General features: G+C 40.4%; 1 protein-coding gene across 3 annotated transcripts in view; it reads right to left on the reverse strand.

Moving 5' to 3' along the window:
* Positions 1–2,889: 2,889 nt before the first annotated feature.
* SRF (serum response factor) overlaps positions 2,890–23,823 on the reverse strand; it is a 77,351-nt gene continuing 56,417 nt past the window's right edge. The window contains exons 3-8 of one of the 3 annotated variants that reach the window (XM_032215706.1): positions 22,568–22,829; positions 21,811–21,981; positions 10,057–10,176; positions 6,847–7,038; positions 5,562–5,638; positions 2,890–4,611 (exon numbers count right to left, since the gene is read on the reverse strand). In XM_032215706.1, the coding sequence (XP_032071597.1) occupies positions 4,516–4,611; positions 5,562–5,638; positions 6,847–7,038; positions 10,057–10,176; positions 21,811–21,981; positions 22,568–22,829 (918 nt within the window). In that variant the 3' untranslated portion in view covers positions 2,890–4,515. Of the gene's footprint in view, positions 4,612–5,561; positions 5,639–6,846; positions 7,039–10,056; positions 10,177–21,810; positions 21,985–22,567; positions 22,830–23,823 lie in introns of all 3 variants that reach the window. The other 2 variants (XM_032215704.1, XM_032215707.1) reach the window with 2 other exon arrangements.

Genomic DNA, 23,823 nt, shown 5'->3' on the forward strand with positions numbered 1-23,823 from the left:
TTATAAAATAAGGTTCTACATTTAGGCAAGAAAAACAAAATGTACAGGTACAATATAGGTGGTGCCTTGCTCAATAGTAGTAACTGTGAGGGGGATCTTGAGAGTCCTAGTGAACAACCATTTAAATATGAGCCAGCAGTGTGCAGCAGCTGCCAAAAAAGCCAACACAGTTCTAGGCTGCATAAACGGAGGGATAGAATCAAGATCACGTAATGCCTTGGTAAGGCCACACTTGGAATACTGCATCCAGTTTTGGTCGCCATGATGTAAAAAAAGATGTTGAGACTCTAGAAAGAGTGCAGAGAAGAGTAACAAAGATGATTAGGGGACTTGAGGCTAAAACATATGAAGAACAGTTGCAGGAACTGTATATGTCTAGTTTAATTAAAACTAGATTAAACTAGGGGAGAAGTGTTCTGATATCTCAAGGGTTGCCACAAAGAAGAAGGAGTCAAGCTATTCTCCAAGGCACTTGAGGGTAGAACAAGAAGCAATGGATGGAAACTAATCAAGGAGAGAAGCAACTTAGAACAAAGGAGAAATTTCCTGACAGTGAGAACAATTAATCAGTGGAACAACTTGCCTCCAGAAGTTGTGAATGCTCCAACACTGGAAGTTTTTAAGATGATGTTATATAATCATTTGTTCGAAGTGGTGTTGGGTTTCCTGCCTAGGCAGGGAGTTGGACTAGACCTCCAAGGTCCCTTCCAACTGTTATTCTACTGTATTCTATTCTATTCCTTTTTATATGCATACTGTTAACAACACAGATCATTGCAATCAGTTACTTGTTTCCAGTCTATAATTATTTATCAGATTTCTCCATTGGCACACTCCTGGAGGACTCATGGCAGTTATTGGTCAAAGAAGCAACACTTAAGACACAAAGGTTTGTGCACAAAATGATACATTTATTGAAAGATTATTTTTTTTAATACAAAAGAAAGCTCTGTACATAGTACTGCGATTACTGTCACATCCTTCCAGAAACACAACCCTGGAAATTAACAAACCACGCACACACAGCCACTCACGCGCACACATACACACGCGCACACATGCGCACGCACGTGCACACACACAAAAAAACCCAAAAACAATCGGTAAAGTGAACTAAAAATGTCACCACACAATAAATGCCATTTCATCCCTGATAAGTGTTCTTACAATTCAACACTTTAATCACATGCAACATTAGCGTTTAACCTGCAGGTGCTTTTTTTGTAGGAGGGAGAACTTCCTTGAGGTGAAGGATGAGTATCAAGTGTAGAATCCCCAATCAGAAAATAAGTACAGTATCATAAAAAATAGATAATTCTTAATTTTAGCCTCTCGTCTCTATTTCAGCAGAGGATTTTGAATTAGCAACATGATTAGAGAATTACTGTTTTGCAGGTGTGCCTTTATCCCAAACAACTTCCTAGAATCGGCTGAGAAACTCCTTCTTGGAGGAAAAAAAAATCTACATACAAAAAAAAACAGCTATCAATGTATAGATAAAATTCCATTTGCATGGCAAATCCTTCAATACTCCATATCAGAATTGGGGGAGGGGGGGAACGACGACGAACGGTTCAACAAGATTTATTCTGCTGACAAATGTTTTCATCAGAGGATAGACATCACTGAATACAAATCACTTTTCCATTATTGCTGGCAATGGAAGAAGACAGTTAATCAAGCAATATTCTGCCATAAGGTGTGTATCTGTTTTGGGCTAGAGGGCAAAGAGTAATCATTCATCTGCCTTAACTGCATTTCTTTCCAATATCACTGATCTAATGAAGATGTTTAAAAACCTGCATTTTAATTAAAAAAGGAATGAGAGTTAAAACAAGGAGATACTTTTGCACATTCTTGAAAACTTCACTATTGAAGTTACTGATGGAGAAGTACCAGTAAATTCAGATTGGTTGTAATGTACATTTAAAGCATGTTTATAATGTGCCCATGTGAGCTGAAGATGCAAACAAAAGTGATATACACAACTTCAGTTGGTTTGATGGCCATCCCAGGATTTGTGTGGCATATTGATCTCTGCATCCCAAAGTGGGAGGGGCATGGCCCATTTTAGAAAGGGGTGCAAGGTATTTTAAGATGGCAAATGGATGCCTTAAGCATCCATAGGGATAAAGATTTCCACTTTGCCCCAAGACCAGACAAAAGGACCAACACTTTAGTTCCATCTATTCTGAGTGTGACTCTGGCACTAAAAAGGGAATGCTGATGCAATTGCATGTGGCTTCCAGGTAGTACTTTTTGCACACCTAGTATAAGCCCTCTCCTCCCCACTGGTGCAACCTTTCCACCAAAGCATGATTCAAGTGCTAGAGACAGAGACATGTTTAAACGCTAATGTTCATGGAAACAATTTCAGAATATTACAATACAAATTAAAAAGGCCCCTTTTCCTTTTTTTTTTCATCCCTGCCCCATGGCCCATTTCCCCCCGCCCCAACTACAAACCCCATGAAAACTGTACAGGAGCCAGACTTTAATTCCTTTAAGAATTACATAAATACTGAGTTTAACACTTAGAAAAATAAAGTCTTTTTTTTCAAGGCTTCTTTTGTCTTTTAATTAAAAAAAAGAAAGAAAGGAGTTACAATAGCTGCTTTCTTTCTCTAAAAGTCTGCAGCCTCCTTAATCCAAGCTGGCCCCCCTTTTTTTGGAGGGGGGGAGTGTTTATAAGAACCACTGACCTGTTCTGGGCTGAATGAAATGCATGATTGTGTGCAAACAAATGATCCAATAACCCAGCCCTTCCTCTCAATTCCGCATCTCTTTCCATTCTCCATTACACCAGTCCTGCAGCTTCCCCTCTTCAATGTGTTACAATATTTATTCATTCCAGAACCTTCTGTTTGAAGCGTCATAATTTTTTATCTAAAGAACGTAGACACAGCAGTGGCTTCACAAACAAATGAGAAGAACCTTTATCACAAATACTCTAGGGTTAAGCTTGCCCCATCCCATCTACCCACTCCCAGGCTGTAGGTCTCGCAGGTGCAGGCCAAACATGCTTCATGATGGTGGTGCAACATACCATCTCATTTCAGGGCTATCTGAGAAGCAAACAAATGTCATAGGCTATGTTACATTATTGTATCCCAGACTGGTTATAGTTCATTCATGGGTGCAATTGCCTTGGGAAAGCCTGCTGAGTTAAGTTTAAATACTTTTTTTCTTAAAACGACCCTTATTTGCCTCCAATGTCATTCCTTAGCACTAGCCTTCATCAACCTTTTCCAATCTTTTAGTCGACAATTCCCAGCATTGCCAAAAGCTAGTGGATATGGAGTTTGGAACCCAATACATCTTGGAGAGCACCAGTGGGGAAGGCTGCTTTATACCTTCCAAAATTAAAATAATAATAATTATTATTATAACATGACTGTAGCTCTTCCGTCTCAGGAAGAAAGAAAAAAATTCAGCAAAACTCAAGCATTACACAAAATGAAAGTCTGCTACTGGGCTTATGAGTTGTTGAGTGTGTTTCCAAGAAAAAAGGGAGATGGGTAAACAATTCTTGTTTGGGCTGTCAGATGTGTGTACAGCCAGACTAAATGGGCAAGCTGCTCCAAGTCAGTTCCTATGCAACAAAAAAAGAGATTCCAAAGGAGGGATACTTTAAGGGTAAAAGGAAATCCAAGATGCTCAGTTGCTCCAGCTGGAATGCCAACAGGAAGAACCCTCTCTTTGCCAGCCAAGAATAATGGCAAGCCAACCCACAACACATCATGGGTTGCTTGAAGGCACAAAGCTGCAGCCAGGAAGTGACCTGAACTGGAATGGGGGAGGGCAAAGTGGTGACTGTCCCGTGTGTGTGTGTGTGTGTGTGTGTGTGTGTGTGTGTGTGTGTGTGTGTGTATAACGGCTGTGCCTGAAGAAAAACTACCTTTTTTTCAGAATGGCTTCGCACCCTTCTGGACTGCAGCTTCTTCCCACAGCCTCAATTGCTCTGCCTAGAGGTTACAAACTAAGGACATTCAAGGACATTCTTATGTATCAGAAGCAGCAAGGCAAAGAGAGAGAAAAGTTCCCTCCCTGGCAATGAAAACAGAGGGAAGGTTTTATACATGGCAGAGCAAATTCTCCCACTCAGGAGAGAAAATTTCTTTGGCTGGAACAAGAAGGAAAACAAAAAAAAAAACAAAAAAAAGAACAGTAAATGCAGTGTAACAAAGTCCCCCTACAGCCCAGGCTCAGCTTCCTGCTGCTGGCCTTGAAGCCACTTTTAATATGCATCTATGTACTTCTGTGGGTGCTTTTGTGGATGGGGGTGTCAGTGTAAAGTGTGAGAAGAAAACGTGTAAAAGGCAACAATAAATAAGTGATGGAGTCCATACAAAAATAGGGACTGCCGAGATCCTCGTGCAGCTTGAGGAGTGCCATAGATCCAGGGCCAGATGCAGCATAAAGCTGGAGGAGGCGGTGGTGGCATCTGCTGGTTCATGTTCGGGTGCTGGGTACACACGTCTTCCCTTCGCCTCACCAGGTCCCTCCCAAAGTTGCTCAGTCACTCTTGGAACTGTGTGATGCCTCCAAGTTGACCACTTGCAGCTCTGTCAAGTTGGCAGTGCTGCTGCTCTGCTGACCAATGACAGCCATCTGCAGAGAGAAGAGAACCAATGAGAGGAACAGTCTCTTATGGGCAAACACCAAACATTCTTCTGCTCCTGGGTCTCACAAAGGTGTTATCCCAGATTACCTTTTTCACTTACATTTCAAAACTATCTTTTAGAATTTAAAGGTATATGAACAGGGATGGTATTCACTTACTTTCCCTACCGGTTCGAGTGTGCATGCGCATTCGCTTCACTCCATGCGCCCCATCCACACAAGCACTCAGGCTTCTGTACATGCACTTTGATTACATGCGCAGCTTGCATGCATGTACGCGGCTTGGAAACGTACCTAAATAGGACAGCATAGAACCGGGGCGGGCAGGCCCACCCGCAATTTCCACTACCAGGTGAACCAGTCTGAACTGGCTGAATACCACCTCTCACGGTACATATCACAATTAATAAAGGACAGTGACACGCAAAAACACTAATGCCAAAAAGCCATGTTTATATATTCAATGAGCAGCACATGCCACGCCAGCTCAGAGTTTCAGTATACTGTATATTTAACTAGAGCTGCTGTTAATAAACGGAGAGGCTTCTGCTAGCAGTCACATGTTTTATATCAGGGGTGTCAAACTCGTGTCACGTTGTCGTCAGGTGACGTATAGCAACTCCTTCCCTTTGCTAAACCAGGGGTGGGCGTGGCCAGGGTGTGACGCATCCAGCCCACGCGCCACGAGTTTGGCATCCCTGTTTTAAATGAACGTCTGCTCACAACACTTCTGTAAATGGAACACGAAGTATGAAATCTTCATGTCTTGAACAACTAAAGGGGGAAAAATCAGATGCTGCAAAATAATTGCAAGCATAATTACAATTAATTTTTATACTCTACTTACTCCTCCTGCACGTGTATCTCATTTTCAGTAAAATGACTGCAGTCTCAGGGTAAAAGTTGAAAAGAAAAATGCAAGGTTGTTTTGGACCTACCTGGTGAAGCTGAACAGCTGAGACTGGGATCTGAACTGTTCCTGACGGAGCTGTCAGGAATACCTGAGGGACTCCACCTGCCAGAGAAAGTGACAGATGTATACTAGTCATTCTCCAAAATTAGATCACTCTACATTATGCTGGCATAATCACAGTAGGAAATTAAAAAATGAACTACTGCTATCAAAACCAAATAACTCACAAAGCAAGCTGTGTTTTTACAGAACAAAAAAAAATAGCCTATAGATAAACTGAATTCACATATGCTATATCATAATATGCTTGGCTTTTTAAAATAAAGTTATGTGAACCCAGCCACTGTAGTTTGTAAAGCATATGTGTTGCATATTGGTAGATCTAGTCAATTGGAATTAATTCAATTTATTTAAAGTTTAAAGTTTAAACAATTCATGCATTAATACACAATGTGATCTTCCTCTTTCATACAAAAACCTCACTAGGAGAATAGATTCTGAAGTGATTTGGGAATCATTTTTAATTTCTTCCGTTATAATGTATATCCCAGCAGCCTATGCAATGACCAGCATCTCCTTTTGGGGACTGTAAAGTTGTGGTTTTTACAAAAATTGGGTTAGGAAACCATTGTGACCACCATAATAAACAGGATAAGGAAGCCTCAATCAAATCCTTCTTCTGAATTATTGCCTAAAACTCAAAGCCACTGTGTACATCCTCTGCATGTAAATCCTCAGATCACATCCCTTATTCATCTATATTAAACTTTAAGCAAGCTAACTGAAAATGACCCTCTTTCTTGATTTCCTTCCTTGTTTCTACTTTGAGTCACATTTTAGCAAATTTGAGAAGAGAGCAAGGTTTGTTTCTAGGTTCAGTAAACCCGAAAACAATACTATTATAAAGGCAATACACCTCAAACGTCTATTTTCTTGAGTTAATGTGGCTACTGTGGCAGCTAAGGAAAAAATATGGATTGCTTAAAGAATTTATGACAGATACAGTAAGGTACCCACGTTGAACTAGAAAAACTCTGCTGCTTGAGAACCAAATGTTGTTTTATGCTATGTTTACAATAATACAATAATACAATAGCAGAGTTGGAAAGGACCTTGGAGGTCTTCTAGTCCAACCCCCTGCCTAGGCAGGAAACCCTATACCGTTTCAGACAAATGGCTATCCCACATCTTCTTAAAGACTTCCAGTGTTGGGGTGTATGTATGTATGTATAGCTAGAGAAAGAGAAATCAGATGGGCAGTAAGCAATGTAGGTTGTTCAAACATCAAACTTATCTAGGTCCAGTCTTACCCTGATCCTGGACTTGCCCATGTGAAACCTGCATTGCTGATGGGGCCTGGGAGAAGGCATTGAGAACAGCAAGGCCACCATCTGTGAGGCCCGATGTAGGAGCATACATCACTGCATGAGAACTGGGGTACATCATATGGCCTCCCACAGTGGTTGGCACAGATGAAGTCATGATTGTAGCTGGCAAGGTCACTGGAAAAACAAAAGAAAAGGCATAATTGAAACAGCTGGATGCTAAATCAGTTTCCCTCCACTGTCTTACCTGCAGAAGCAAGACCTCTTCATGCTTCTATCAGGTGTGTGCACAGTCACAGGGTAAAACCTATTCTAGAGGATCTCTAAGCCAGTAAAAATTTGCCATGTACATTTGCCACAGTCTTAGTCCTTCGACCAGGAGATCAAATTGTCCAAAGGCTTCTTAACGCGTGACAGAATACAGATTCTACAGTTGTTCAATGGATCTAAAAAGATGTGATGTATGTCTGAAAATCAGGCTGCTCCTTCATATTCCCAGATCAGATCTCTTTTCTTTATTGAGGGGAAAGGGTGGGAAATGAAGCTATTTTTTAGTGGAACCAAAAAAAAATTTTTTTAAAAAAGAACATACTATTTTTTGACACGGATAGAAAATTGTTTCTAAAAACAAGAATCAATGTATAAAATATACAATAAGGATCCAGGGCTTTGATGCTGCTTGGAAAGCAGGGTTAGAACAGCCTCATCCTCTCCTTAATTGAAGAGTTTGTTCCATAAAACAGACCAGAAGTGAAGAATGTGCATCAGCGGTGGGATTCAAAAAATTTTACTACAGGTTCTGTGAGCATATCTTGGTGGGTGTGGTGTGGCTTGGTGGGCATGGCAGGGGAAGGATACTGTAAAATCCCCATTTCCTCCTGATCAGTTGGGACTCAGGAGGCAGAGAATATATGGGGGCGGGGCCAGTCAGAGGTGGTATTTACCGGTTCTCCAAACTACTCAAAATTTCCACTACCGGTTCTCCAGAACTGGTCAGAACCTGCTGAATGCCACATCTGATGTGCATGGTGAAAAAAATCAAGTCAGGAAGACAGTAGAAAAGGGGGAAACTCCCAACACAAATAACAAACTTTGGGAGAGAGGAAGAGAGTGCTGAGGGGGAAGAGAAAAGCCCCAATCACAAATATGTAGTCGAAAAATAAAAATCGGTTTAATGCAGTAGTGGGATACAAATAATTTAATAACTGCCCTAATGATTTCTTCCAACAACGAGTTCACCAAACTGCTCAGAAAATTAACAACAGGTTCTCCAGAAGTGGTGTGAACTGGCTGAATCCCACCACTGTTTTTACATGCAAAAGGACTGAGACTGGCTACAAGAACTGAGCACCTGGGAAATAAGAAAAAAATAACTAAGAAACAATTAATGTAGAAAAAAATAGAAATACCAATCAAGATTAGAAGTAAGGAACAAGACTTTAATTTTGCATAATAAAATAGTTTTAGAGGGAAAATCAAATGCAGTCTTTGTGATCTGTACCAGATTAAAGAAAAACCACATAGGAACATATATTTTTCTTAATCTGCACCAGATTAAGAAAAGCCAATCAAATAGGAACATCAACACACAATTGGGATGGTCTGTTCTTGGTTATACTGGTTAATGTTGGATGGGAGACCACTAGAAACCTCAGGACAATAGATTATACTGAAAAGTTAAAACATCAATACCTAAATGTCATCCTAGAAGACAACAAACCACTTCCGTGTTGTTGCTGTGAAAACTGCACGCATATCCATAAAGTCCACAGGAATCAAGTTTGACACAAAATAGACTTTGATTTATTTACCCTTATAAAATAATTTTCATTTTTAAAAAATAGAAATATTTTGGGAATATATTTTTACTAGTTTCACTAGATGGCACCAAAGTTGTAGTCTCATTTTGCTAAAAAAAAAAAATTGCTGACTTACCAGTACTATGTAGAATGAATTCCTATTACTGTAAGAACAATAAGATTAAAAGCACACTCTGCAGAATACCCCTACTTTCCCCTACCAGGAGCAGGGAGAATACAGCATCTTATTATATAATTGGAAAAGATGCATGAACTACGATAACCAGGATAACCTGCTCTTCAGCCTCAAGCAAAGGAAAGCCATTCATTTCCTAAATTCCATCATCAAACCATATTACGCATTATCTGCGATCTTGAAATTTTGACTCACTGATTACAGATCTGCCTTTTCCCCCAAAAGACAGGAAGTCTGGTCCTCTTTTCTAAGAATTAGGAAACACTGATGACATATTGTCTTAAGCATACATGGGAACTGAGCAAATGTATTGAAGCCAGGGCAGTTTTGATCCAACTCATTTTATTTTATGACAATGGGGGGATGGCAGAGAAAGTTTTTAAAAACTTGTATATATGTGCTTAGTCTATTGGGGGCTTTGCTCATTTTGTCTTTAAGATTTTCTGCAAAAAGGAGAAAATTACACCACTGTTACACATAGTCCGCCAGTTCTGACTACTTGGCAACAATTCAAAGTTACAATGGCAATGAATGAGGAGGTCTTGTAACCAACCTCTAAACTGCAGTTGTTGCAGTATCCCCAGTGTCACATAATCACAATTTGGGTGCTTGGCAACAACTCAAAATTACAATACTCACAGTGTTCTGTGGTCAAGTGATTGTCATTTGTGACCTTCCCTGCTGGCTTCCCCAAGCAAAGTCAATGAGGAAACTAGCAGGAGGTTCCAAGTCACTCTAGCAACTCTTGCCACTTTTTCACTTGCCCACCCAAGCTCTCTATGGCCATTGCTTCACAGTGCCTACCCACAGTAGCTGCCTGACCTCTTATGGCCTGCTTACTTGGGACTTTCATTTCTTCCCATGTCAGAGGTCACATGAGGTCCTTGCTTAAGGTCCCACATGATCCTGAGGTTACGAATGCAGCGTCGCTAAGTAATGCAGTCATGTGAGCTCCTTGCTTAATGAGCCACATAGTCCTGGGGTTACAACAGCAACCAGGTTTCCTGTCACTAAGCAATGTCATGTCACATAGCTCTTTATAACTGTAATTGCTTAGTGATGGAAATTCAAGTCCCAGTTGCCTTCATAACCCAAGAACGACCTGCATTGAACTTCTTGATGTTGAGTTCTGGTTGACAACCCTAAAGAGCTCCTGACCAGTAGCTGCAAAGTGAGAATTAGGGGTGATTGGTTGCCTACCTGTCCCACTGGAAGAGGTCTGTGTGATGTCAGTGCTGTTGTCGCTTGTAGGAGACGTTTGCTGGGGGGCCTGATGCACCTGGATGGCTTGCACAGGAACCTGTTGAGCCACTGCACCACCTGGGAAGCAAGACAAGCTGTTCTTAGCATCTGCTGTTGCTTGAATCTTTTGACTGTAGTTGACAAGATGTTAGATGCTTTTTCAAAACAATTACAGCAACATGCTATCCCTTCACTTCATTACAGCAGTTTTTTCAAAGTTATTTTAAATGAATTGTTCAAATGATATTGCCTTCAATATTAAGACGTTAGAAGCCAATGAGGGAGGAATTAAGTCAGACAATGTAAATAGGATGAGCTGTAGGAATTTCTATTTTTGAAATAAAGCACTGTACAAGAAGTGATGACTTTTGTTATTTAGGATCATGCCATATCCAGTAAGTCAGCAACATAAGACATTTCCAAGAAATATGGATATATCAAGACCTAATCTTAAAATCATCACAAACAAGAAACAAAAACCAGTTTTTTAAACAATAATCTCATACATACAAGCAATTAAATACAATGAAAGCAATTTGTTTGGTTGTTTGTTTATCAATCACATTTAGAAACTACCCTTATCCCGCACAGAGGACTTTTTAAAACTTAAGAAACATAGCAGTGTGATGTAGTGCTTAAGAAGTTGGACTGGCAGCCTTCAGCATGGAAGTTCACTGGATGATTTTGAGATAGACACTCTCATTTAGCCAGACCAGGGGTGGGTTCCTGCCAGTTCTAACCTCTTCTATAGAAGAGGTTCCACAAATCTACCATACCATTTAGAACCGGTTCCAGCTCCCTACCCCCGCCCGTCCGCACCATGCTTGCCCTGCCCACTGCTCACTGATTGGCTGGCTCACCAATTGCCCCGTCCGCCTTTAAGAGTCCTATCTAAACCTTAAAGTCTTAAAGCTGTCAGGTTTGAACACCCCTGTGTTTTTTTTCCTAAAGGGTTAGGGGTAAAAGGGTCTTGTAACTTGGTAGCTTTAAGACTTGCGTGCTTCAAATGCCAGTTTCTGAGCCAACATTTTGGTTACTAAGCAAGTGCATTGTTAAGTGAGTTTCACCACATTTTACAAGTTGGCCATGCCCACCCAGTGACATGATTGCCAAGCCACTCCCACTCAGTCAAATGGCCAGCAAGCCACTCCCACAAAGCAGGCCACACCTACAGAAGAGGTTCTAAAAAAATTTGAAACCCACCACTGAGCCAGACCTACCTCATTGGGTTGTTGTCATAGGCCAAAATGGGAAATGGAAACATATTAATATTTCGTTAAGCTCCTGAACAAGAGATGGGAAATAAATCTAATAATCAAAAAACTCCCCGAAAAAAAGGGGGATCTGTAAGGGAGATGGGCAGTTTCTAAATATTGGGAAATTACACTTCCTCAACCTGATGCCGTTTAGAAATAGTGGATCTATAACTATCATTAACTATAACTTTCAGGTTCAAACAAATATGGCTATGATATTCTTGGGTGAATATCTTAGTTAGGAGACTTCTGGCAAGCACCAAAAAGGATTGTTCCGAAAGGATTCAACTAGATTTTGGGGAAAGCCACAAAAAACTATAAAGAAAGCTACTATCTCTTACATCTGAGCAATTCAGAATTGAAAAGCTGTAGTACCCATGAACAGAAAGGATCCATTGGGCTGCAATGAATAATTATTTCCATGAATTCATTTGTATCATTAATTCTATAATGTATATATGTAACTTTGTGTTTGTCTTTGTGTATATTTACATGTAGAGAGAGAGTTTATATGCTAATTATAAATATTACTATATTAATTATATTGTATTTTGTGTTAGGAAGCAGTATTACACAGGAATAGGTCAAAATTGAAATAGGATAACGGACCCTCTTTTTTTGCATCAACATGCTTTCTCATCTTTTTCTAATCTATTTAGAGCACAAATATAGCTAAAATAATATTTATATCCTCCAGTCTATCCAAATGGATTTTTCTGTCTACCAGCATCCAAAATAATGTACAGAAAAGTATAAGGCCAAGAGGAAGGGACCTCCTAATAAAGTATTTGGCTAGTTGTTGCCACTCTGGGATTCTACTCTTTCTCAGCAAGCATAGTGGACAGGACATGAAGATCTAAATTTCCAGGTTTAAGTGTCTACATCTCTGGCTACATCATTTCCCTTCTCTTTACATGTTTACCTATTTTAGTCCAAGTCTTCCATCTACTGTAGCATTTCCATTACCTACTAGTATCAAAGTATAAAATAGCCTCAAGGACAAATATGCCAGGCTTACAGATAGATGGGGGTCATTAGGATTCTTTTGCTCTCTTACTCTTGCTTCCCTTTAAAAAAAAGGATCTGACAAATACAAATAGGGCTGTCTGGATGCCTCCCACAGTGCACAAATATCAGCCAATCACAGAAAGTTTAAATGAATTTCTGGCATCTTGTACAAAAATAGTGTCCCAACCTGGCAGCAGCACCTGGTTAACTTCGGATGGTTTGGATAAGCTAAGTAGGGTCAGCTGATTTCCTAGCATGATAGAAACTACCAGGAAATCCCAGAACAGGAACTAGATTTGAAATTAATAAAACATCTTGGGGAGAAGAAAACCTTATACAGAACAAATTTAGTAGATGCTCGCTTCATATGACCCATGACAATCCTTAGTAAAAAGATATACCTTGCATTTTCTAGCAAAACCTTCTAGTTTTGTACAATTTTATTTCATTGCTACTACCATGAACTGATCTTCCATGAAGCTAATACCAACAACAGGCAATCTGAGAATTCTTCAGTGTATTCAACCACATCTCCCATAATCCATAATCACTGGCTACACTGACAAGGGTTTATGGAGAGCAATAGTCAAAATCTATAAAGTACCAGTTTGTTTTCTCCTGGGCTATCAGGACAATCAGTATGGTGTAGCGGACTAGAAAGTGTGGAGGGGGTGAGTTTCAGTCCCTCCTTGGACACAATGCCTTCTGGGGGACTTTGGGTCTGTCCCCCTTTTCTAAGGCTAGGAAGGAGGCAATGGCAAATCACTTCTGAAAAACCTTGCCAAGAAAACTACAGAGATTTGTGAAGGCAGTCACCAGGAGTCAGTGCTGATTTGCAGTCCGTTTAATTCCAGCGCATGAAAGTAATGAAAACATTCACTGTAATAAATGAAATAATTTGGCAGGTGCCAAAGGTCATTTTGAGTAGGCTCACACTCAGCAATGAGCATGATTATATTAACTATGATTTATTGAATAATGGCTGGAATAAACTTGAAACCAATCATGTTACAATTAAGCACAATGTGCAACTCAAACCTTTGGCATTTTTGCTAACACTTACAGTTTTTGCTGCAACCTGAAATAGGTTGCAATACAGCTATTCATAAAGTATACATTTTTAATCCCCGCAACTATGCAAAATACTTTACTTTACTCAAGCAAGTGATTTCTTTGTGGTTGTCACCAATAACCTGGATTTATTTTAACCACATTTATACTTAGAAGTTATGCCTAAGATTGCTTCGGTGGCCCTAAAGGGTAATCTATGTCAAGAGGAGGACAAAAAGAAAGATAGTTCTCCAAACTGCTCTAAATTTCTCTGTTGTTTTGTTGGCACCACAGAGAAAGCTAGGCTAAAAAAGGACTGAATTGTTTTTGATGAATTGTGGGAATTCAGCCATTGTCTTAGCATGCTGTGTAAACAGATCATCACATTAAACATTAATATGATTTATAATTCTAAGCATAATATATTATGTGACTTCAGCAACTGTGTTTTGTTAACTTAGATTTAGGATTAGTTTATCTTTATCATATGAAGCACAACAGTTTTTGATACTTTATTCTGTTCTTACCCAATCTTTGAATTACCTTCCCAAGAGACCAAAAAAAACCCCAAATTTATTTTCTTTACAAGAATCAGATATAAGTATTTTATTTACTGAGACTCTTTAAATCAATTTAAATTGTTCTGACAAAATGGTATAAAAAGAATCCAATAAGTGAGTTTAAAACTCACTCTTTCTAAAACCTCAAAGGTTTTCAGTTCATTGGAAAGGGAAATTACAGTTTTCTTTATCTAGTTTTGGGTCTTGTGTAGAGAACAGATCATAGATTTGAAACAATTCTGCGTATCTTTCCATATGTGTATGTAACATTATAAAAATACAAGCAACGACATACGAATCAACATGCACATTCTAAAACACGTGTGTCAAATTCGTGGGTCACGTTGCTGTCACATTACGTTTTGTGTCTTTTCCCTTTGCAGAGCTGGGGTGGCCTGAGCATGACGCACCAGTTTGACTCCTGTTCTAAAAGGACTGGGTAATGTGAGTGTAAAATCCCCCTACACCCTCCCCCAGCCTAATATTTCCAAATACCTGAATTCTCTATCAAAAGTCGACACTGACTATCTTTTATTTTCTTCTAATGGTTAGTAAAAACAGCCTTCTATCCTTTTCTATTTCTGGAAATAGAATTAAATTAGAACGATTTCATGTTATTGTAGATTATTTTTTAAAATATATTCTAATTTATAATTATATATTTCATTGCTGCCAACTGCCTTGATTTATGCAGAAAAGATAAAAAAGCACATAATGTAATCTTGGTTTCTGTCTATCCCTATTATAGTCAATAGAATAATTCTGTGACAGTAAATTTTGTAGAACTGCTTGGAATCAAGCACCAAGAACAGGAGAGAGAAGAGACACGAGCTTTAGTAACCAGATGCAGAAAGTGGTATGATGACAGAAAGTACAGAGGCTAGAGTTTTCCTCTTTTTTCTGGGTTGAGAAACTACTTTGTCCTTTTATTTAAAAATAAAATTACATTAATGCTGAAGGGTTACCCTACAGGTGTAGTTCAAAATGTGTCACCCACTTTAGCAACTGTGAAGAACAATACAAACAAAAGATGCTCCAGAATTTTGTTGAACTGCATCTAAAAGTTAGGATAACAACTGAGACTGCATGATCAAAGCATCTCCCTCTTTTCACATGTGTGACAGGATTTCAATCTTATAGCCACCAGAGGTGATTTCTTCACCTCTCCCGGGGATGCCTCTGGCTCTCAATTTGGTCTCAGGGCTTTAAATTGAGATAAATTGTCGTAAAATGACATTCTCATTCTGTCCTACTTATATGTATAAAGGTTGCTCAATCTAAGGGTTAATCAGGTATGAATATCCATTTAAATTCACGCAAAAAAGTATTGCACCAGAACAAAGTGAGAGAGTGATCTAATCTAACAGGGCGTTGCTTAAATTGTTGCCAGGCTAATCCAAATTTACGCCACCATTGAGATACTGGCAGACAAATTTCTTAAGAGTGAGTTTGTTCCAATGACCTACATAAAATGCATTCCTAGACCCTGAATTTCACACACCATTATTCTGTCTAGCCCCACCCCACTGACTGGTTCTTCCCTTGGGCTTTCTGTAGACCTCCCAATCTGATTCATTATGCTACTTTGAAGATATTACTGACTCAGTAGTTTTCTTTTCCTAATTCAAACTATCATACAAGTAATGTTACAGCCCCCCAGGGTAGGCTAATGTAACTGAGCTGCCTTCCTTTCTAATCTCTTAAATCTGGATAGCAGGAGAAATCTTTATGTCTTCTATCAGGACTTCAATCTCAGCTTGTGGCAGAACTAAACTCACCTTTACATCCTGCAGCAGCACTAACTGAACAGGAAATAGGTCGTCCAAAAATTCTAGTTACATTGCAACCCAAGCATCATTGCATTGATCTATTTTTTTCCAAAGGGAAGCTCCAAAATTGAAAATTGTGCAAGGCAAATTCTGGTAATAATTACAAGAAAAATCACACAAGGTGGCAGCACTTGGCCAACCTTGGCTGATTTTGAAACAGCTAAACAGGATGAGAACTGTTAGTACTTGGGCTGCCATGAAATACCCAAATATTTGTAAGATTTAGAAATAAAAAATATGTAGTGCACTCAAACAAGTATTGCCTGCTTTCAATCCCTATTTTCTCTTTACTTAGAAAATCTGTAAAGGCACATCTCTTTCATAAGTGATTTCTTAATTAATTTTAGTATCAACTTTATTTTTAATTTCCCATTTTGCATTTATTCACTGCTGTAGCCCCTGCTTTGTGGAACATTCTCCCCTTAGAGATTAGAATGGCCCCAAACCTCTTAGTCTTTCGTAAGGCTTTAAAAACTTGTCTGTGTGTGAGGGCCTGGGGCTCATAATGTGTTAGAGACCCATTCCTTGGCTTTACAGTTAATTGGTTGTGGTTTAACCAAAATAGTTGTTCAACTCTTTTGACTGCTGTATGTATTTATTATTTGGATTGTTTTTAATTGTTTTACAGTTTTATAATTGTAAGTTGCCCAATCACTAGGCTGAGATGTGCACCTATAGAAATTGAATAAATAAATACTTTTAATTACTATTTCTTGTCTTAATTATGCAGTTGAGCAGACCAGAGATGTGGCGGGCTAAAAACCAAATTTTGAAATATCAGTACTGAACTCCATAGTCACTTTTCCAGCTCTATGTTCCACTTAGTGGCAATGGTGGGTGCCCCTTCTCTAGAGACAACAGAATGCAGGTTCTCTCTTTAGCAAAAAATATCAGTGCACAATTTTATTTGCATACACTAGAATAGGGGAAGGACAATGAATGAATGCAGGAAGAACAGCAATCAGCAATAGTAGAAAGATGCCCTGTGATTTGGGGGCAGTGGTCTCACAAGATTCAGAAGGCAGGATAGACCAGCTGGGGCATGAGTTTGGCCTTTGGGATTCCCCATTCCTTACATACAGAACATTTTTAACCTGCCAAGTACTCAAATTAATATTCCAGAGGCCTTGATAACTGCCTTTTCCCCTGCTACATGTCAGGCCTGGCAGACAGTGCTTTTCATTTTAGTTCTGATATTCTGAGAGAGCAAAAGAACTTGATCGTTTTTTCTGCTGTGATCAGAGTAAATCTGAAATACATAATATTGTTATTTTTAAAGTATCTCCTGTAATATCTGGTTTATTTCTTTAAATTATTTTATGCTTTATGTGCTCATAGCTATATAATATTAGTACAGGTAGTCCTCAACATACAACTATAATGGAGTCTGTCCATTATGATGCTATGTCATAATGGCCGTAAAACAGGTCGGTCACGTGACCAACCTAAATTTTATGGGGATTTTTTTGTAGTGATCTTTAAGTAAGAGTTTTCCCCAAAAAATCCAGAAGTGCCAGTATTCTGCAAAACCACCATAAAATTGTGGAACATCTTGCCCTCAGAGGTGAGAGGAAAGCCCCCAATCTTTTGGCCTTCCGCAATGGGATCAAAATGTGGGTATGTAGCTTTGCATGGGGGACACAGAGGCCCAACCAGCCACTGGACTAATTGGCCCCATGAAAATCACCCCACCCCCCAACACACACACCTAAGGTATAGTAACAGCTTCTGGTCTTTCCATTTAAAAACTCTCCCTCATTTGCAATTTTATAATGTAGTTTTACATTTTTAAATTTTAAATTATTCAGTTTTAATATTTTATTGATGAAATAAATTGGATCAATCAATTAACCCTTAACTATTGAAATAGCAAATATTCTTTTTCTTGAAATTTCCTTTCATTCTGTATTAGCTTGCCATCTTTTGAATAGAAGATTGTAAGCCTGGGGCTACCAATAGCTTACACTAGTCTCTAAACTTTGCGTCATTTAGTTTTTAAACTACAGCATTATCCAATTCATTACGACTTTATATGTTGTATGAAACCAGCCACTACAGTTTGGAAATTAAGGACTTGGCATTATGGCATGAAGTCAACATACAGTGGTTGTTCAGTAAGCTAAACAAAGCTCACTGTGTGAACCTTGTGTATTTACTTCATTTCAGTCAGTTATTCACGTCCTTCTAATTCTCATCACATGGTTTTTGTAGAGTGATGGAGGTTGTTTGGGGTTCTGAAACACCAGCCAAGATAGCAAGACCTTTTCTGAACTTGCCACATGATATCTGCCTTAGCCAGGTCATGCTACAATCACAGGAGTTCCAAAGGCAAGGTTCTTCCCCATAAATACTAACATAGGCAGGAGAGAGAAATATATTGATTTGGATCATTTAATTCAAATGCCAGGTAAAGAATCTATCATAAGTAACTAATTAACTTCAATCCTAAAAAAATGCTTTGCAGTTCAGAAGTATGTTTTGCAGCAGATCTAATAATTCATTTGTGCTCACTGGCCAATTCAATGTCAATAATTGTCTGTAGGGAGAGCATGCTGGGAGGGAAGGAATATCTTAGGATGACATTTCCATACTGTGTAAATTGATATCTTATGTTAAAAATTCAATAAACTAAACAAAGCGTGGATTGATTATCCATTATTTGGATAATCAATTGATTAATGGATTGATTATCCATTATTTGTGGGTAGAAGACAATGTGTATTTTGCACAAATATATTAATAATACACAGAAATTCAAAACTGGTAACTGGTCCTGGGTCCAATGTAGCAAGAGTGTAAGGCAGGATTTGGGGGCCAAGGTCTGAAAAAGAAAGGCCTAGCCTCCCTCTCACACTAAAGACTGCCAGAGAGGCTACACACTTCTCTCAAATTTCAGAACTTTACCAGAGAGTCACAATGAATACCTATGCCAGTATATCGTTTATCATATGACAGGTAGTCCTTGACTTACAACAGTTTATTTAGTGACTATTCAGTTACAGCTGCACTGAAAAAAGTGGCTTATGACCGTTTTTCACACTTATGACCTTTGTAGCAGCCCCATAATCATGTGATCAAAATTCAGATGCTTGGCCATGGGTTCATACTTATGCCGTTGCTATATCACCTTTTGCAACCTTTTCACAAGCAAAGTCAATGGGGAAGCCAGATTCACTAAACAACTGTTACCAACTTTATCAACTGCAGTGATTCCCTTAACAACTATGGCAAGAGAAGTCGTAAAATGGGGCAAACTTCATTTAACAAATATCTCACTTAACAGAAATTCTGGGCTCAATTGTGGTCGTACGTCAAGGACTACCTTAAGCACTTTAAGTCTTCTCCATCTCCTTTGCTACCACACTTGCTACCATCCAACACTTTGCCTTCGAATGAAAGATGAAGTTCTGATAGACTTCCAGCAAATGATTTCAAGTTTTAAGAAAACCAAGTCCTTTATAAGAGCTAGAAAACACCAACTAGAAACATTAATCAAAAGTTCATGCTACTGATTGTGCAAACACGGTTGCAAAGGCCTTCCTGCTACCTCTCCCCAAAATCTCTTCCTTTCCTAAGTTTCATATACTGACAGTTTTCCACAGAGTAGTTACTTTCCACTACATCACTTATAAGTGAGTGGTCTCTCTCTCTCCTTCTGTTCCCTCCTAATAAGCATTTATTTTAATTTCACCAGTCACAACTTGGGAGAAATGGAAACTTCTGTCACAACCAATATTGCTTAGTCTTCCTGCCCTGATGCAGAAACACCATTCCCCAAACCAAAAAGGTACCACACAGAATTTGTACCACCATAAGAGCAGCAACTTTAAATTTTGAAGGAATTTCAAAATTTCTAGAACAGGGGTCGGCAATCTTAAACATTCAAAGAGCCATTTGGACCTGTTTCCCATAGAAAAGAAAACACAGGGAGCCATAAAACCCTTCCCATGCCTGACTATTTCCTGAGCAGCCACAAAACTAGCATATGTAGCTGAATTAAACGTTTTTTTTTCTTCTGAAACTTTTCTTTTCTTGGATTTATCCATGGTTGGCCTTTTGGGGTCAAAAAGCTCAATAAATCACATTCTGGCAGGTGTCGCACATTGACAGTTGTGAAGCTTATTTTGAACAACAGGGAGCCACAGCAAGAGGGATGAAAGAGCCACATGCGGCTCCAGAGCTGTAGTTTGCTCACCCCTGCCCTAGAATAGTGATGGTGAACATTTTTTGGCTCGTGTGCCAAAAGTGGGGGGAATGCAGGGGGGGGTGTCATGCCACACATGTGCATGCTTCCCCCCTCTGTGTGTATGTGCGCACAACCAGCACTCCTCCCCACTTTTGGCGCTCTTTTTTCACCCTCTCCAGTCTCCAGAGGCTTTCTTGGAGCCTGGGGAGGGGAAAAACAGCCCTCCCTGTCCCCCCCCCAGAGGCCCTCTGGTGGCTTCAGGAGCTTCCCTGAAGCCTCCAGAGCGTGAAAAACCGGCCCTATGGCCAAACCGGAAGTTCGGGAATGGACTTCCAGTTTGCTCGTAGGTCTATTTTTCGCCCTCCGGAGCCTTCAGGAGGCTTCCCTGAAGGCTCTCGAGGATAAAAAACAGCCCTACGACCTGTCACTTCCTGTTTGGCCATAGTGCCATTTTTTACCCTCTGGAGCCTTCAGGAGGCTTCCTTGAAGACTCCAGAGGGTGAAAAATGGCCTTACGGCCAAACTGGAAGTAACTTCCTGTTTGCTTGTAGGGCTGTTTTTTGCCCTCCGGAGTCTTCAGGGAAGCCCTCTGAAGGCTTCGGAGGGCGAAAAACATCCCTACGAGCAAACCGGAAGTCCACTCCTGAACATCTGGTTTGCCCGTAGGGCTGGTTTTTTGTGCTCCTGAAGCTTCAGGGAAGCCTCTGGAGGGTGAAAAATGGCCTCAAAAGAAGGCTGAAATCAACTGGCCAGCCACACATCGGTGCTGGAGCTGACAGGGCAACGTCTCGTGTGCCCTGACAAATGGCTTGCGTGCCACCTGTGGCACGCGTGCCACATGTTCGCCATCACGGTCCTAGAAGAACATTATTATGTGGCTTTAGAGAAGAAAACATCTCATCTTAATAACCTTGTATCAGCTGTCTCAGAGAGGACAGTTGTAGTTGCAGTAAATAAATAAATCTGCCCTAAAATATTACTTCAACTCTCTATCCTGGCATCTTTAGGAGAAAGTGTCTCCACATTTAGTTGTGTTTCCTGCACAGGGTCTTAATTCTTCAATCTAGACTCCCCCTTCACAAGGCATTGTTTTCAGTTAGGCATTTGAATGCTTAAGATGTGCCTGTAGGCTTTGAAAGTTGAGTGTATTGTCATCACAATTTGAATTATGAAAAAGCAAAAGATCAAGAACTATTTCTTACAATAGCGAGGGGGGGGGAATACAAATGTAAGCAATACCTCAAGACTAAAAACCACCAAGTAAGAGCAGGCTTTTAAATTTTTCAAGAACAAGTAATAAGATTTAATAGTAAAAAAAAGAACAGATGGATGTCTGTTAACTGGACAATAAAATAGACAATCGTTTTAAAAAGCAATATTGGACAAACAAGAGAAGAAGCAAAATGGTTAGATGTTTAAAAAATGAAGATGGCAGGCATGATGCTGAGATTTGCAGGTGTAGAAGGATCAGTCTCAGCTAGGTGAAAAGTTCTTAGGACTACCTTTCAGACAGTTGAAAGAATTGCCTTCTATTTTGGGGACTATATTACCAGTTATTAGTCATATTTGTCTTTATTCCTCCTAAAATAAATTATCACTCACATTCAGCTGACAAAGCAACAGCTTTTGCACCTTCCACTCCTGTCTCAGCACACCTCCATTTGAACCTAGCAGCTAACTTTTCCCAACTTTCTATCACTGCTCTTAGGAGGGCCTCCCAAAAACACAAGACAACTCAAACCCAGACAGGTCAACCAGCTGCCCTGAAAACGTGCATTCCCACCAACCTTCCATGTGCAAGCAGCAATATGAGTGCAGCTGACCTGTCAGAGACACAATCTGCCCTCCGGCTGTAGATGGAAATCGGAAGACTGTCTGTTGTGCCTGCTGTAGCTGTCCAGGTACAGCCTGGCCCTGCTGGTTGGAGAGGGCCAGCGAGTGCGGCTGTAACTGAGTGAGAGGAATGGTAGGGGTCCCGGGAGGGAGTGGAGCACCTGCTGGAAGGAGGGAGAAAAAAAGGCTTTTTATCAGGGCCAGATGTTTTTAAAATCTCCTTCCTTCCCTCTTGGATTCTTGTTAATCTCTCTCCTCCCAGGTTATTATCATATGCAGCCTTCTCCAACCTTATGCCTTCAGTTGGGTTGTGACTATGAATGCCAGAATTCCGAGTGGAATTTTGGAAGATGGAATATCCAGTTGAGAGAGGCTGCCATACATCTTTCATGGGAGGAAGAGGAGGGAAGGCGCTGACCAAACTCCATGTCCCAGTTCCAAACCCTACAATTCTCACAATCAGAAATGTCAAAGTGGGACTTTCCATTTCCTCAAAGGAACGAGGAGGCTGGCAGCAGAGACAGCAACACTGCCATTTCCCTAAAACTTCCTATTCTCCTGGTAGAACCTGCCCCTTGACCAGCTATTATTCTGGCCTCAGCCATGCTCCTTTATGAAACAGTTTGGGCATTTCCATTCCAGCCTCTCATGAGTCAAAGAAGGGCAAAGGTCTAGCGTGCTCAGTGTAAATGCAGAAGAATCAGCAGCTATCGCAAAAATGCTTCAACTGGCAAAAAAGAAACTGACCTGACATGAGGGTAAAGCCGGTAGGTATCTGCATGAGTCCTCCAGAGGCCACTGCGCTGGTTCCAGTGGTTTTCAGCACTGTTCCGTTGGCACTGGTGACTGTACTGGGGCTGACACTGGCAGAGACTGGTGCTAAGTAGTTAGTAATGGGGAACGAGGGCCCACTGCTGACCTGCATGGATGTGGATGTTGTGGGTGCTGTCTGGATGGTGGACGTCGTCCCTGGAAGGTTGGTGACAGTGAATGCTGGCTTCAGTGAGTCCTGCAAAAGAAGCGCAAGTAAGAAGAGCCAAGCCAAAACTGAGTACATTGCCCAGAGTAGAATACAGCCTTTCTCCTTCTGACTATCTGGCAGTACAGTAGCCACTTCTAAAATTAAAAGATAACATTCAGAGGTCAATAAGCTCTCAAAATCACCATACTACTCCACAGCAGACCCAGTTTATACTAAATCTGAGACTTAATGGCAGCAAGGACCTTTACCAGGGAATTATTTTTTTCTTAACATTTCACTTGGATGTGCTTTCTATAATTTAAAGCCACGATTCTATATCCTGTCTTCTAGGAATACCATAGATTGTGTCTTTCTATATGACACCCCTTCAGAATTGGCAAGTATTCTCATATCACACACATGGACAAGTCTTTTTTTTTTTTTGGTCTCAAGGCTAAACATACCCATTTCTCCTAATCTCTCGTCAAAGAATCATATTTCTGGTCTTTTGAGAATACTGTATATACTCGAGTATAAGCCTAGTTTTTCAGCCCACTTTTTGGGCTGAAAAAAGCCGCCTCGGCTTATACTCGAGTCAGTGAAAAATTTGCCCGAAATGGAGGAGAAAAAGGGGCGGGGCCATGCCGCTGGGTGACACTCGTGAATGGCCCAGTGCCCCTGTGAGTTTCCCCTCCCTCTGTGTCAGTTTGCCGCGCAGCGCGCACCGCACCATCCCCCCTCCTCACGTTCTAATGTAATGCAGGGCTGTCTTACGATTCCCCTTCCTCCCCCTCCTGCCGCTCTGCAACAATGTCCCACCTCCTCCTTGTTATGGCAAGCAGCCACATAGCGATGTCCCACCTCCTCTGGTACAGTGATCCAATGATAGGAATCACTGTGCCGTGTGTCATAGGAGGCGGGACATCGCTCCCGCGGCTGCACGGGACATCATCATCACAGCGGGACATCAGCATCATGAGGTGAGTGAAGTATTTCATTGAATACACCGCTAGTTTACTGTTTTTCTTTGAAATAAATATTC

This window comes from Thamnophis elegans, chromosome 4 (genome assembly GCF_009769535.1).
Source record: "Thamnophis elegans isolate rThaEle1 chromosome 4, rThaEle1.pri, whole genome shotgun sequence".
In the NCBI taxonomy this organism is placed as follows: Eukaryota; Metazoa; Chordata; class Lepidosauria; order Squamata; family Colubridae; genus Thamnophis; species Thamnophis elegans.